Genomic DNA, 17,448 nt, shown 5'->3' on the forward strand with positions numbered 1-17,448 from the left:
GCTCTTCTTTGTATATCATGCACAATCTTTGTAGTAATCTGTTTATTTTCAGGACTAGAGGAGGAAAAGGAATTGTGGGGATATAGAAGGAACCAATAAGCTTTGGTGCCAATCTTACCCCAACACAAAACTCCAAAAAGTATGTATTAATTTCATAGATGCTTTATCAGACCAGTCAAAACAAATGTTTAGTTTTCATACTAACACATCATGCTTTTGAAGCTCAAAAACAACGTTTTCTCTTTAGCAAACTGCCCATTAGTATACACTGCCTTTCATCAATAACAAAGTCATAATAACACCATAAAATGACTCAGACCAATAGGGATACAAATCATATTCAAAAATATCTTTTAAAATGGGCAAAGAGGTTTTATTGTGTGTTGAGAAATCCTAATGAGAGAATGCTACATACAGGCAGTCCCTGAGTTACCAACAGGCCTCTCCCCGCCATGAAATCTTAGTTCTGAGCCAAAGCATGCCTGAATCTCTCCGTCATCCTTTTTTCCTTTATCTTCCTATCAATATTTCTCCAACCCTCCTTTCTTCCTATGGATATCTCCAAACCCTGTTTCCCTTTTCTTCCTATTGAGCTCTCCAAACCTCTTTCCCCCTTTTTTTCCTATGGATCTCTCCAAACCACCTGAAAGGACACAATTTTGCTACTTTGTATAATATCTAGAACAGCATAACCAATGAGCTGAAATGCATTCCAGGAGAAGCCCTCCAGCAGTGCTACAAACAATGGAAACAACACCTTCATGATATGTAGCTGCCCATGAGAACTACATTGAAGGCGATAACCTTGATTTGGACACAGAATAATATTCATGGTAAAAGAAAATCAGTTTCATCACTTTTCTGCTGTACCTTGTATGGTGTACTATGTGAACAATTCTATTTTCTTAAATTAAGGTTACAGTTTTGAGGGCTTTTATTTTCTGAACTGGAGTTTGATGGTACATAACACTATCTTCACTAGTACTGAAAGAGAATTGCACACTCAATCCAAAGGTAAACTAATTATTATAAAACAACATGTATGATGCCAACAATATGTTCAAAGTATTCTTAGTTGAAAACATTAGGAATCTGATTAAAACGTCAAAGGAATGTCATTTATTATAGTAAAAGCTACTGGCTTCCATGTCAGTGAGGTGGTGAATCAGCTTGGATTTTCAATCTAAACTTGTAAAAGCTCTTCCTGATGATAATCATATCATGGCATAGATTCTTTTTATCTCTTTCAAAATTGATACTATAACTTGGTTTAGATTCATGACACCATTGATGTGGAACCCACCACTGCTTCACAATGCAAGTCCAGTACTATGTACTAACATGAGCTGAATAAACTCTAGAAAATTGTGGGGTTTTTTAAGAGTCCTATGGATATACAAAGACCTTTCTGGACTGTTGCTGATAAAGTTATTTATTAAGTGTCAAAAGCAGTGCATAAACTATATGGTAAAATAGTTACTTCAAATATATAGTGGAACCAAGACTTACTTAAAAATACCTAACAAAAATGGGAGGCGGAGTGGACTGAATTACAGTAGAACCCCTGTTATCTGAGATAAAGGGGCGGGCCCCATCTCAGATAACTGAACGGCTCGGATAGGGCGAGGTCTCACAGAGGAACATCCTCAGTGAGACCTTGCCCCTTGGGAAGCCCCTCGCCATCGCTGCTGTCTAGGCAGGAGTGATGGCAACGCACTTGCCTGGGCCGAGGTCTTGCTGAGGGACATCCCTAGGCGAGACCCTTGGGAAGCACCTCGCCATCGCTGCTGTCTGGGCAGGAGCGATGGCAACATGCTTGCCTGGGCGATTGCGGGGTGCTTCTTCCTCTCCTTCTCTTGAACTCAAGAGAAGGAGAGGGAGGGGCGCCCCCGCGGTGCCTCAGATAATACAGAGTCTCAGTTAACCGGAGCTCGGTTATGGGGCTCTACTGTAATAGCATTTCAGTGGGAAAATTGCTTTGAGATAAGAGTGATTTGAGTTAACGTAAGGCATCCTTGCATGGGGAAAAATAAAGAAAGCTATTTCTGCCTCACATTGAATTCCTCTTACTTTTTGCTGTTTTATGGTAAATATTGAAGCATAAATGTTTGTTATCCGATACTTAAATAGACTATTTTAAAAAGATAGACTATGGGGGCCTTTCACAAAATGCCATTGCTAATGAACCAAGTAGATTCAGTACCTTTCCATGGTTGTTTCTTGATCATCATGCAAATGAAAACAAGTCTGCCTTGCACATCTTCAGAGGCAACTGTAAATTTTACTTTCATGTGTAATACATAAGCTATAACACAGAACTCTGGTGTCATAAGGAACCACTTCAGTATGAAATGATTTAATAGTTAAGATGGGACTTCTAAAGCATAGTAACTACGTATTCTGCAAAATATTCATATTAAATTGGGTCTTTTGTGGCTTCTTATGGAATTCAAGAAATACAAATTAAATGGCTCTTGAAATATAGGGATTGTGATCAATTATAAATGATAATTTAATGCAAATTGAGAAACCTCATTTTAAAGTAGAGCTACAGGAAAAATTTCACTGATCAAAGGAGAAAGAGGTCATAAATGTGCACCTCACTGGAAATGGTTACATATCTTATGCCGCTTTGGGAAGGGGCAGGACTTTCAGTTATACGGGTCTATGTTTCTGGTTATAGAAATCTTCCAAAACAAAGAAGACTAAGAAGAAGGAATGATTCAATATTTTTTGAGGGGAAAAATAGTGTGCAAGAAAGAAAAAACAAACAGCTACATATATAAACAGTTAAAAACACAGTCAAAACCTAAAAGTTCAATGTTATCTAGCTGTAAAAAATCGATGGTCTTATTTATAGATATCATTTAGTCTTTTATGATCTCTCGGCCTCTGCAGAGTCTTTGGCATATGAATAAATGGTTGAATTTCACCCCTCTCTCTATAGAGAGATCCAATCAATGAGAGCCCCATTTAGGTCTTCTTCTTCTTCAATCACATAGTCGTTTCTGAGTCTTAGTGACCTCATGGACCAGTCCACGCCAGAGCTCCCTGTCGGCTGTCGCCGCCCTCAGTTCCTTCAAGTTCATGCTAGTCACTTCAAGGATACCATCCATCCATCTTGCCCTTGGTCGGCCTCTCTTCCTTTTTCCTTCCATTTTCTCCAGCATCATGATCTTTTCCAAGCTTTCCTGTCTTCTCATTATGTGGCCAAAATACTTCATCTTTGCCTCTAGTATCCTTCCCTCCAGTGAGCAGTCAGGCATTATTTCCTGGAGAATGGACTGGTTGGATCTTCTTGTGGTCCAAGGAACTCTCAGGATTTTCCTCCAGCACCAAGGTTCAAAAGCGTCTATCGTCCTTCGCTCAGCCTTTCTTATGGTCCAGCTCTCGCATCCATAGGTTACTATGGGGAATACCATGGCTTTCACTATGCGGACTTTCGTTGCCAGTGTGATGTCTCTGCTCTTCACTATTTTATCAAGATTGGTCATTGCTCTCCTCCCAAGAAGTAGACATCTTCTGATTTTCTGGCTGCAGTCTGCATCTGCAGTGATCTTTGTGCCTAGAAGTATAAATTCTGTCACTGCTTCCATGTTTTCTCCCTCTATTTGCCAGTTATCAATCGGTCTGGTTGCCATGATCTTGGTTTTCTCGATGTTTAACTGCAGCCTGGCTTTTGCGCTTTCTTCTTTCACCTTGGTAATAAGGCTCCTCAGCTGCTCCTCACTTTCAGCCATCAGAGTGGTATCATCTGCATATCTAAGGTTGTTAATGTTCCTTCTAGCAATTTTAACTCCAGCCTTGGATTCGTCAAGCCCCGCACGTCGCATGATGTGTTCTGTGTATAAGTTGAATAGGTAGAGTGACAGTATACAGCCCTGCCATACTCCTTTCCCAATCTTGAACCAGTCTGTTGTTCCGTGGTCTGTTCTTACTGTAGCTATTTGGTCTTTATACAGATTTCTCAGGAGACAGACAAGGTGACTTGGTATACCCATACCACCAAGAACACACAGTCAAAGGCTTTAGAATAGTCAATAAAGCAGAAATAGGTGTTTTTCTGAAACTCCCTGGCTTCCTCCATTATCCAGTGGATATTGGCAATTTGGTCTCTCATTCCTTTGCCTTTAATGAACCCAGTTTGCACATCTGGCAACTCTCGCTCCATGTATTGCTGGAGTCTGCCTTGCAGGATCTTGAGCATTACCTTACTAGCATGGGAAATAAGTGCTACTGTACGAAAGTTTGAGCATTCTTTAGCATTTCCCTTTTTTGGTATGGGGATATAATAATAATATGGGCACATTGGGTGCCGTGCCAAAAGATCTCAGCCAGCATTTGGAAACAATAGACATTGACAAAATTACGATCTGCCAGCTGCAAAAGGCCACCCTGCTGGGATCTGCGCACATCATCCGAAAATACATCACACAGTCCTAGACACTTGGGAAGTGTTCGACTTGTGATTTTGTGATATGCAATCCAGCATATCTATCTTGTTTGCTGTGTAATAATAATAATAATAATAATAATAATAATAATAATAATAATAATAATTTATTCTTGTACCCCGCCTCTATCTCCCCGCAGGGACTCAGGGCGGCTTACAAATGCAGAAGAGTATACATACAAAAACATCAAACACCGAAAACGCACAAATGAAAAATTAAAACATATGATTAAAAACAAACCATTAATAAGACAAAGTTAAAATACATCAATGAAAACATAAGGATGGGCTGATCAAAGTGAACTAAGTGAGACTTGTAAACATAGAGGAAGTTAAAGGTGCTATAAGAACATTGGGGAGACCCCAAATGCGAGTTGAACCCTGGGGCTATATAAAGAAATTGCCCATGCGGATGCAACCCATCAAGGATAACCATTTGTGCAAGAATTTAGCATTCAGGAGGGTGGTACTTATTCAGAAGCCTGTGTAAACAACCAGGTTTTCAGGCTTTTCCTAAACCTTTCCAAAGTGGCAGCTAGCCGAATTTTCCTTGGGAGTGCGTTCCAGAGCCGGGGGGCCGCCACGGAGAAGGCCCTCTTCCTCATCCCCACCAACTGCACTTGTGACAGCGGCGGAAGTGAGAGGAGGGTCTCCCTCAACGAACGAAGAGATCGTGTGGGTTCATAGGTGGATAAGCGGTCACAAAGGTAGGTGGGTCACAAACCGTTCAGGGCTTTGTAGGTCATCACCTGCACCTTGAATTAGGTCCGGAAAATAAACGGCAGCCAGTGGAGCTCCTTAAACGGGGGTAGACCGCTCCTTGTAATTCGCTCCAATTAGAAGCCTGGCTGCCGATCGCTGGACTAACTGAAGTTTCCAGGCCGTCTTCAAAGGCAGCCCCACGAAGAGTGCGTTACAATAATCCAACCTCGAGGTAACTAAGGCATGGACCACCGTAGCCAGATCAGACTTCACAAGGTAAGGTCGCAGTTGGCGCACAAGTTTTAATTGTGCAAAGGCCCTCCCGCCCACCGTCGACACCTGAGCATCAAGTGTCAATGTTGAGTCCAGGAGGACCCCCAAGCTGTGGACCTGTGTCTTCAGGGGGAGTGAGATCCCGTCAAGCACAGGTTGCCACCCAATACCCTGATCAGACGTGCGACTGACCTGGAGGACCTCTGTCTTGTCAGGATTAAGCCTCAGCTTATTCACCCTCATCCAGCCCATCACAGGCGCCAAGCACTGGTCCAGTATCCAAGGGGCTTCCTTGGATTTCGGTGGAAAAGAGTAGTAGAGTTGGGTATCATCTGCATAGAGATGGCACCGAGCTCCAAAACTCCGGATGACCTCTCCCATGTAGATGTTAAAAAGCATGGGAGACAGAATAGAACCTGTCCCCCAGCTTCACCAACTGGGAGCGGCCCTCCAGGAAGAACTGAAGCCACGACAGAGCCGTGCTCCCAAGGCCCATCCCGGAGAGCCAACCCAGAAGGTATCCATGGTCGATGGTATCGAAAGCCGCTGAGATGTCCAAGAGAACCAGCAGGGTCACACTCCCCCTGTCCAGTTCCCTGCGGAGGTCATCCACCAAGGCAAACAAAGCAGTCTCGGTACTGTACCCAGGTCTAAAGCTAGATTGTGAGGGGTCCAGAAAATCGGTGTCATCCAGGAACCCCTGGAGCTGAGAAGCAACCACCTGCTCCAGGACCTTGCCCAGAAAAGGAAGATTCGAAATTGGTCTGCAATTATTTAAGATGGTCGAATCAAGAGAGGCTTTCTTTAAGACTGGCTTCACTATAGCTTGTTTTAGGGCAGATGGAAATTTGCCTTGAACCAACGAAGCATTGATTATACTCACAAACTAATTTCCTAATCCTCCTCCAGCCGATTTAATAAGCCAAGTGGGGCAAGGATCCATGGCACAAGTGGTTGCCCTCACAGCTCCAAGGATCCTGTCCACATCATCCAGGCGAACAAGCTGAAATGAATCCCACAAATTCGGACAGACAGGTGCCTCGGTTACCTCAGTTGGCATTAAGTCAAATCTAGTGTCTAACTCAAGGCGAATCTGAGCGACTTTATCTGCAAAGTGGTGCGCGAACTCGCTGCACCGGGTTGCTGAGTCTTCGGGTGCCCCTCCCCCCTCAGGAAGGTGGAGGAGCTCCCCGATGACCCGGAACAACCCAGAAGGTCTATTAGTTGCAGATGCTATGCGGGCAGTCCTGAAGATCTTCCTGGATGCCCACAAAGCCGCGGAGTAGGCCTTAATAGGAGCTCTAGCTCGTACTCGGTCAGATACGTCATGAGTTTTTCGCCAGACGCACTCTAGCCCCCTTCTTGCGCGTTTCATCACTGCCAGCTCCTCCATGAACCAGGGAGCCGAAGAGACTCTACGCAACGATAGGGGACATTCAGGGGCGATCGTGTCAATTGCCCCGGACATCTCGCTATTGTAATGATCTACCAAGGCATCAACAGGATCGTCAGCACCCAAGACAGGAGAATCCCCAAGAGATCTCAGGAATCCATCTGGATCCATCAGTCTCCTGGGGCAGACCATCTTAATGGGTCCCTCACCCGTGTGGAGGTTTTGGGACACGGTAAGTCTTAAACTGATCAGGTGATGATCGGACCATGACAATGGAAGAATGTTTTGCTCTTCCACTCCGACCTCACCGTCCAGCGCAACAAAAACCAGGTCAAGTGTGTGACCAGCTTGATGGGTGGGACCAGATATCACTTGGGACAGTCCCATGGTCGTCATGGCAACCATGAAGTCTTGAGCTGCACCAGTTAAGGTAGACTCGGCATGAATATTAAAGTCCCCCAGCACTATCAGTCGCTGGAAGACCAACGCCGCACCAGAGATCACCTCGGCTAGCTCAGGCAGGGAGACTGCAGTGTTGTGGGGTGGACGGTACACTAGTAGAATCCCCAAACTGTCCCGGGCACCCACCCTAAGATGTACACACTCAAAACCTGTGGATTGCGGGACGGCACACCTGACCAGGGGGATGGACTGCCGGAAGACCACCGCGACCCCACCTCCCCTCCCCCCCAGATCTGGCCTGCTGTTGCACCCTGAAACCCGGTGGATACAACTGGGCAAGATTTGCCCCACCCAGCTCATCCAACCAGGTCTCAGTGATGCAAGCCAGGTCCACCGCTTCATCCACAATCAGATCCTGGATGATAGCTGATTTACCATTGACGGCCCTGGCATTAAACAGCAGTACCCTCAATCCGAGGGGACTGTCATGGGTGCTACCATACCTAACCTTCTCCAGGGTCGCAAACACTCTGTTGCACTTCTCCCTGGATAGATTGATTTTTTTTTTCCAATCTGATGGCCATTCTTGTGTTTTCCATATTTGCTGGCATATGGCATGCATCACCTTGACAGCATCATCTTTCAAGATTTTAAACAACTCAGCTGGGATCCCGTCGTCTCCTGCTGTCTTGTTATTAACAATGCTTCTTAAGTCCCATTCAACCTCGCTCCTCAGGATGTTTGGTTCTAGTTCACTCACCACACCGTCAAAGCTATCCTCTAAATTATTATCCTTCCTACACAGATCTTCTGTATATTCTTGCCACCTTTTCTTAATCTCTTCAGCTTCTGTTAGGTCCTTGCAATCTTTATTTTTGATCATGACCATTTTTGCCTGAAATTTACCTCTGATGTTTTTGATTTTCTGGAAGAGCTTTCTTGTCCTTCCTATTCTATTGTCTCCTTCCACTTCCATGCATTGCTTGTTTAAAAATAGCTCTTTGTGTCTTCTGGCTAACCTCTGGAATTGTGCATTTAGTTGTGCATATCTCCCTCTGTCACTGTTTCCTTTTGCCTTTCTTCGTACTTGGGCTACTTCCAGTGTCTCAGCAGACAACCATTTTGCCTTCTTGGTTTTCTTTTTCTTTGGGACGTACTTTGTTGCCACCTCCTGAACAATGTTGTGAACTTCTGTCCATAGTTCTTCTGGGACTCTACTTTTTATATCTAGTCCCTGAAATCTATTCTTCACCTCCACTGCATATTCACTAGAAATATTTGTGAGATCATATGTAATTGGTCTGTGTATTTTTCCCATTCTCTTTAGTTTGATTCTAAATTGTGCAATAAGAAGTTTGTGATCTTAACTACAGTCAGCTCCAGGTCTTTTCACTGACTGGATGGATGTCCACCACCTTTGGCTGCAAAGGATGAAGTCAATCTGATTTCGGTGTTGACCATCTGGTGAAGTCCATGTATAAAGCCGTCTTTTAGGTTGTTGGAAGAGAGTGTTTGTTATGCACAGTGAGTTTTCCTGGCAAAATTAATTTTGCATTTCTTATGCCCAATAAATACATTTCTGGCACCAGAGGGAATTTGATTTTAAGTATTTTCTGTATTATTAAATGAATGCTATTCCAGTATCTTTTAATTTCTTTACAAGCCCACCATTGATGGAAAAAAGTTCCTATTTCTTTCTCACACTTCCAGCATTTGTTAGATAATCGCTTGTTAAATTTAGCTAATTTAGCAGGGGTGTAGTACCATCTGAATAGCATCTTATGCCAGTTCTCGCGAATATCTATAGCTGTGGAAAATTTTAGTTTTTTATTCCAAATTTCTTCCCACTGATTTACATTTACATGATGACCAAAGTCTTTTGCCCATTTTACTTGACAATCTTTAATCTGTTCTTCCTCAGTGGTCCATTGTAATAATTGTTGGTATAATATATTGATTATCTTTTTTTTCTTTTAGCATTATTAAATCCCATAGGCATGATTCTTGCCTGAAGCCTACTTTAGTATCTTGTTTGTAGCACTCTTGTATTTGATAATATTGAAGCCATGATATCTTCTTATTTTCTTGTTTTAATTCTTCGTCTTAATTGTAAATTCTCTGTTATATATATTTTTTAATATTTGGTGATATGTTAACCAATTTTCTACACCCAGTTCTTTTTTATGTTTTGCCTCCATTGGGGATATCCACAATGGAGTTTTATCGTATAATCTTGGTTTGTTTTCTCCCAAATCCTAATTATAGATGCTCTGATATAATGGTTTCCGAAATTTTTTTCAGTCTTCCTTTTGCTGTACCACAGATAATCATGCCATCCTGCACGGAGGTCATGTCCTTCTAGTTATTAGTAATTTGGTGTTATTCAAAGACGTCCAATCTTTTAGCCATACCAAATTACAGGTTTCATAATATGATTTACTGTCTGGAAGTGTTAGGCCTCCTCTCCTTTTGTCATCCATCAGTATTTTTAGTTTTATTCTCTGTTTTTTATTTTTCCAAATGAATTTAGTTATGTCTGTATTCCATTTTTTAAAAAGATAGTAGTTCCTAATTATAGGCAGTGTTTGGAAAAGAAATAGTAGTTGAGGCCGGATAGTCATTTTTATTATCGCTATACAGCCCAATAAAGAAATATTTTGATACTTCCATTTTTCCATATCTTTTTGTATTTTTGATCAAAGTTGCTGATAATTGTTCTTTAGTAATTTCGCATTGCTTGTTGTCACTGTCACTCCTAGGTATTTTACTTTGTTTTCTATCTTTATCTCTGAAGTCATCTGTATTTGCTCTTTAGTTTTCCCATCTATATTTTTAGTTAACATCTTGGTTTTTTGTTTATTTAATTTGAAACCTGCAAGTTTACCAAAATTCTCTATTTTTTCTATCCATGTATTGATGTTGTTTAAGGGATTTTCAATAATACGAACAATGTCGTCGGCGTATACTCTCAGTTTGTAGTTTTGATTTCTTATCTTCAGTCCTCTTAGATTTTTATCCTTATTTATGTCACTTACCAGGATTTCCATTATTAGAATGAATAATAGTGGCGATAACGGACATCCTTGTCTCGTACCTCTTTTGATTGGGATTGATTTGTTGCTTTCTTGGCCATTTATCATTAACGTAGCTTCTTGTTTTAAATATATGGTTTCTACCGCGTTTTGAAATTTATAACTAATATCTAATTCTTTTAGGAGCAATTTTAGGAAATCCCAATTGATCTTGTCAAACACTTTCTCAGTGTCGATGAAAAGTAGAGCCAGCTGCTTTTCATTGTGTTTTTCACAATATTCAATGGTGTTGATTATAATTCTAATATTGTCTTTTATTTGCCTATTCGGAAGGAAGCCAGATTGCTCCTCAGATATCCAATTTTTCAGGAAGTTTTTGAATCTGTTCGCCATGATTGTGGCAAAGTTCTTGTAATCATTATTTAGTAAGGAAATGGATCTGCAATTTTTAATTTCCATAGGGTCTGTATTCTCTTTGTGAATTAATGTTATGTTGGATTTTTCCCAAGATTTTGGAATTTCCTTGTTTTCTAATATATTATTTTGGATATCTTTTAGTAATGGGCTTAATTCATCTTTAAATGTCTTATAAAAAATCGCAGTAAAGCTGTCTGGCCCTGGGGCTTTGTTGCTCTTGAGTTTGTCGATTGCATTGTTGATTTCTGACATTGTTATTGAAGTGTTCAAAACTTCTCTTTGTTTATCAGTTAATTTTGGTAACTTCAAACTGCAGAGGGTTCCTATAGTGTGTTGATCTTTAGAACATCGGATTTGTCGTTCGCCTCCAGCACTGTCGGCCGTTAGCCTTCCTTTCAGCTTTGAGCTAACTGCTTCATCACATCTGGGGCTAGTTGGGCTAGTCCTCTGTTCCTCCCCAGTAGCATGTTGACCATCTTCTGACCTGGGAGTCCTATCTTCCGATGGTATACGAGCATTTCTCTGGTTGTACTAATCCATTTAGTTTTCATGGTAAGAATAATGGGGTCGGTTGCCGTTACCTTCCCCAGGGATCGTATTTAGTCTGACTTCTCTGCCATGACCTTCCCATCTTGGGTGGCCCTGCATGGTTTAGCTCATGGCACCATCGAGGCGCACAAGCCCCAGCACCATGTCAAGGTAACGATCCTTTGCATGGGGCCCATTCAGATAGTATAATTAAAAGACATAAAGGAGAGATTGATGGATGGATGGATGGATGGATGAAAATAAAAGAAATAAACAAATGACTAAATGACAACAAGAGCTATATAATTAAGAAAGAGACCTATCATTCACTCATCATTTTAAGCCCCCCTTCCCCCGAGTAATAAGGTTCAGAATTATGCTGTTTAGTGAAGTTTTCCTTACTAATAATTACAGAGAATGAAAACCAACGGTTGTCATTATTTGCAATTTCATTGTTTTCCAATTCTGAGAGAACAGGGATAAAGCTCTTTTTACATGGTTAGCAAACAGAATTGCCTTGGTAGAGCTAATAAACAATCTCTTATAAACCACATCACTTCCCATAGAGTGTATGCTTCTAATATTAGTGAGATACCTATAAAGTGATAGCAACATATAGTATATAACTGATGGTCATTAAATGTAGTGTACTTGAGTGACTACTGCATGATAACATCCACTGAATTTCCACAGAACTTTGCTCCATCTTTTTGCTTTATTTAAATTGCCAGCTGGAATCAAATTCTGAAAATTTGCAATTCATAATGCAAGAGGTTTGGACTCAAAAGGAGGCATGTACTACAATCATGAGAGAGAGAGAATATGCTCTCAAAATTAAGAATCAAAATCAATTCTGATAATACCAGTAATTACAGTCAGTAATTTGGTAATTGCTGTTTGTTTTATTTCATATGGCTCATTAAGTATGTTTTTGTACATGGTCATGCTGTCTATTACATTTACAATTATTTTAATAAATAAATATCACAGCAGAACCCTATATAGGGCAATGTTCCATTGAATTCACTGAGGATTGCACCTGGATAAGCAGGTACAGAATTGCAGACTCAAGATTTACCTGATCTCTCTCCCCGTCTCCCACTTCCCTCGGTTACATGTATTTTATCCTATATGCCACCTTCACATCTCATACAAGGGACCTGAGACTAGGAGTCATTCTTTCAATGTATGTCATTCGTTTATTGTCTAACATATGTGGTAACCTTTTGTAATTCTTCATTGAATTTTTACTTAATTATCATAAATAGCTTTAAATTATCTGAAGCGTTACATTATCTGCTTTACAGTGAATACCATTTTTCTATGCTGTAGAGGAATACATTAAACAGAATGTAGATGAGTACTGCCAATTAGATTATTCACCATAGCAAAAACCTATTGAGTGTGATCTTAAATATCTCAAAATGCATATATTGGAAGACAGGGTGTTAGAATACCCAAGATGAAATAATATGTCAAGAGTGGATAATAAAACAGAAATCAACAAGTTGTTGACTGAAATAATTACAGATTTTTTTTGGAAATGTTTTCTCAAGACATAGTTGTTCTTTTTTTTTTACACTGGAAGATAACTTTTAGCAGCTCAGTACAAAATCTACAATCATCATATACTACAGCCTTATTCATGTACCAGCCTTATCCAGCTTTAGTATTAAACAGGTAAAGAGAAAGGGTGCACCGAACTGAATTCTGTTTGTTAATTCTGTTTCACCCTAAATTTGAAGTGAGTCAAAACTGGAAAGACTCTACTGTTTGTAGATGTTTTCCATGTATTATGAAGCTCTGATCTCCCAGGGCCTGTTAAGAGAGGCTTTCAACTTTATTTATTTATTTATTTACAGTATTTATATTCCGCCCTTCTCATCCCAAAGGGGACTCAGGGCGGATCACATTGCACACATATAAGGCAAACATTCAATGCCATGACATAGAACAGAGACAGAGACAAATGCAGGCACGGGCTGGCCTCGAACTCATGACCTTTTGGTCAGAGTGATTTGTTGCAGCTGGCTGCTAACCAGCCTGCGCCACAGCCTGGCCTGTCAACTTTATGCTAAGGAAAAGTGACTGAAAAGATAAAGCAGAGACAGGGCTGATGTGCTCCTTCTCCTTGCATGATTAGTACTTACTCTGAGGGAGCAATCTTGAATACGTAAATTTAGAGTAGGGGTAGGAATTGGATGACAGCTGTCATGTTGTAGTGGTCTGAATGTCAGACTACAATTCTAGAGGTCAGGATTTGATTCCCAGTTCAGCCATTGAAACCCATTGGATGACCTTGTGCAAGTCACAAACTCAGACTGAAAAAACTCCAGGATAAGTTTGCTTTAGGGTTGCCATAATTTGGGAATGAGTTGAATTTATAAACCGACAACAAAACACCTCAATCCAACTCAAAATTTCATGATGATTGGCCAAGTTGGCTGGGTGATGGAGCTGGAATATAACAAAGTCCATAGCCTATTTAAAAGTTATCTACACCATCCTCCCTGTATGATCGATGCATCTGATTATCTATTAACCATCTTTTCTAACCATTTTTCATAGGAAAATGACGCTTTTTTTTCAGATGACATACCTAATATTGGAGACTGTCTTAGGAAAAGCAGAAGAAACCTGGGAAACAAATATATGTTTCCCTCATCTACTGAATAATATGGTATACAGTACAAGCAAAGTCACAGAAAATAACTTTAAAAGTAACTGAAATTAAATCAGCCTTCTTTATACAGAGCATTAAAACATCTGAGCCCCAAATCATAAAACCAGTATTACTGTATTTTGTCTCTACTTAATACATTGGAAGTGTAAGTTAATTTTGTTGAAGAAGGCAAAAAGTCTCTTAGCTGTTGGCAGATCCACTATTTTGGATCCACTATTTACCTTTCTCTCCTGCTGCTCTGCCCTCTAAGAGTTGTGGGGCAAGTGCTGCAGAATGGAATGGGCTGTAATGTAGGAAGCTGAATGAAATCAAAAGATATCACTTATACCCAATTTAGGGGAAACAACCTGCTCTGCTCCATCCCTACATCAAAGCCCACCCAGGCAGTAGACTCTGGCTTCAGTAGATACTATGCTGAATATTGATAGAAGAATCATCCACTACACCAATGCCTTACATGATCTTCTGTTATTTTGTGGTCTTTAAATATTTCTATCTAAAGACCTGAATATTTTATTCATTTCTCAAATTATATTAATAAACAAAGGAGGACATCTCCAATTCCCCAGATGATGATAACTTGCTCTGCCAAATAACTATTAGCTTTCAATTTAGCAACTAAGAAGCACTAGCTTCTGAAAAATCCTTAGTTGTCCATGAATAGTAAGATGTGTGAATTCTATCATGTTTAAAAATCTTAAAGATAGTCAAAGAATTCAGGGATTTGAATGGTGAAAAGCCAAGTTTCTCCACTGAAGTAAAATGTGTAGCCATAGCAAAGTGTGTTTGGAATACATATGTATGGAGGAACTGAACTTTCCTAGTTATTTCATTTCTCTGTGTAATAGTATCTATTGCTATTATTAGGGGGGACTTGACAAAATGCAATCTCAATTGTCCACTGTAGTCAAAGGGCAACTGCATATTGCCAGGGCAATAAAAATGTTTTCTAAAAAACCTATTGGTTAGCTCTAGGAAAAAAAGAGTTTTTTGAAAAAAGATATCATAGAAAATAATGAAACGGTTATAAATATATATATGGTTAAATCCAAGTATCTTACACATTCACAACATATTAGCTACTAAAAGAAAAAAACTATGCTCTTAATAAATAATATTCATTTAAAATTAAGTACAGCCAGTCCCCAAGTTACAAACATCTGATTTATATCTGACTCCTAGTTACAAACATGGGGGTGACAGTGCTACATGACGGCAGCATGAGCTGGGCCTTTTGCAGTATTTTAAAATGTTTAAGCATTTATATGTATATATATGTATATGTGTGTATATATATATATATATATATATATATATATATATATAGAGAGAGAGAGAGAGAGAGAGAGAGAGAGAGAGAAGGTGTGTTATTAATATGGTGTGGGATTAGAGTCACTGTGAGATTTTTACTGCTGCCTGTATTATTAGAAATATTTAATTTCATGTCCTATTCACTTGGAAGGGAAATTCACTCCTTTAAGAGTTATCATGGGGAAAAGGTGTTGCCACTGAAGCGTTTTCACCAATCCCTGTTTCCACAACAACCCAAAATTTTCAAAATCCAGTTGTTACAGGGACAGAAAGTTAGACAGCAAAATAAACATTACAAGGGTTTGACCCTTCTCTATGCTATCCAACACTAAAAAAAAATGCACCTGTCCAAAATTATCTTGCTCAAATTCAATTTAAGAACAAACCTACAGAACCTATCTTGTTTGTAACCTGGTACTGCCTGTATGTTTGCACACAACAAATATGATAAACATAAATAAAGCAATTACTTATAAAAGCAGTTAAAACATCCACAAACATTCATGTCATTAGGAAATAAAACAATGTGATGTTAAATCATTCACAACTATAGTAACTGATTGCAATTATACTGGACTTCTTACTGAGTATATATCTTCACTTAAGTTTGTAATATTCATATTCCCAAGTATTTTGATCATATTTTGTGTTTTTCTTCCTGTGGTTGCCTATTTATATTGTGATTTTTTTCAGGCCATAACAAAGAAGCATACTGTACCTCGGGTGTCGATGGCTGTTGCCGATGGAACTGTGCTTGTTAAGGCTACAGTGGTTGTGACTGTTGCAGTGGTAAGGGAGGGGATGACAGTGGTAGGAAGCAAAATGTTGGAAACATCTGGTAAGTGGAAAAAAATATAAAATAAAATCATATCATGCAAACACAGACGACCAGCATAACAATGATTCAATTTGTCAATACACACATGTAGAAAATGTATAAATTAAAACATGCTTAGCACAGATCAACAAAGGTACAGTAGGAAAACTCTGAAATTTTTGACGTGAAATCTCTCTCTCTCTCTCTCTCTCTCTCTCTTCAATGTTTTGAACAGCAAAGGCAATTTTCCATGAAAAAGTTTGCTGAAATGATCATTTTTATACAGAGCATGAGAGTGAATCCTTAAGTGACAAGAATCCTTCTCTTCACTAAACCATTTTGAAGTGCTTCATAGGGCAATAAAGCAAATACAGATGAAACAGCATGCTGTGTCAGCGAGAGAGATGGCAACACAACACTGTCATGCTAAAATAAATACATGTGTTAACAAGAGATGGCCACATGTTAAAAACGCCTACTTTTGGACAGACTCAACGAAAAAAAGATGCAGAGGGCTGCCAACTTTAACACCTACTTTATCTGATTTACTTGTCCTCTTCCACATTTTGTTATAGATACAGTTGTCTGCCAAAATCCTGAGCAGAAAACACATCCTTACTTAGGGTGGAGTCATTCTCAAGCCAACGTGAATGTTAGTTGTTTGATATAAAACAATACCTTAATGACCTTATATTCTAGATCAAGTAATGTTGCTGCATTCAAGCTAAATTCACTGCTGCTAAATCACAAAATCTATTATGTGGTGTTAATGTGCAGAAAATAAACTTTCAGGGGAAGAGCCTCTAAAATCTGTATTGCTTAGAACACTGAGAATGATTATCCCCTTGTTTAGGAAGTTACTGGAAGATAGAAAAAAACCCCCAATTTGCTACTATTCTGAAATGCAACTTAAAGCATCTGGAACCTAGAATACCAGCTGACACACAGTTAAAAATGTTGTTCAGTATTATTTGAGGAGTGGCTTAATGTTAATATCTGTGAAACAAGGCATCACAGAGAATGGTAATTCATTACAACAATAGCATTTATTTTTCTGTGAAAACCAGCATCATAATACAATCACTTTCCAGGGCAGAAGAGGGAAAATGAAATCAACCAACATCTCACACAAGATATTTACAACCTCAAAACATTGAGCTCTAAAGAAATAAACATTTGAAGCACATTGCATCAGCATTTGCAACAAATAGTTGTGATAAGAATAAGTACAAAATCAAGAAGGCTAACTTTTTGTCTCACAGATTGTATTGGCACTTCAAAGAATTTCATGTTTTTTTCCCTTGTCAATGAAAATTTGGGAACTCTGAATTTCATATTCACTTTTCAGAACAGCACGTACAATTATTCTCACAAGCCTATACTTGCAAACTTTTTCACAAAAAAACACCCTCTATTTAAAAAATCATGTGTTCACCT

General features: G+C 39.5%; 1 protein-coding gene across 3 annotated transcripts in view; it reads right to left on the reverse strand.

Annotated features, from left to right (window-relative positions):
- The window catches only part of cadm2 (cell adhesion molecule 2), a 644,325-nt gene that overhangs the window by 75,411 nt on the left and 551,466 nt on the right, over positions 1-17,448 (reverse strand). For 2 of the 3 annotated variants that reach the window (XM_008107677.3, XM_008107676.3), the window contains one exon: positions 15,913-16,029. The exons of the other annotated variant lie outside the window; for it this stretch is intronic. In XM_008107677.3, coding sequence (XP_008105884.1) covers positions 15,913-16,029 — 117 coding nt within the window. The remainder of the gene's footprint in view (positions 1-15,912; positions 16,030-17,448) is intronic. 3 annotated transcript variants of the gene reach the window in all.

Source organism: Anolis carolinensis, chromosome 3 (genome assembly GCF_035594765.1).
Source record: "Anolis carolinensis isolate JA03-04 chromosome 3, rAnoCar3.1.pri, whole genome shotgun sequence".
Lineage (NCBI taxonomy): Eukaryota > Metazoa > Chordata > Lepidosauria > Squamata > Dactyloidae > Anolis > Anolis carolinensis.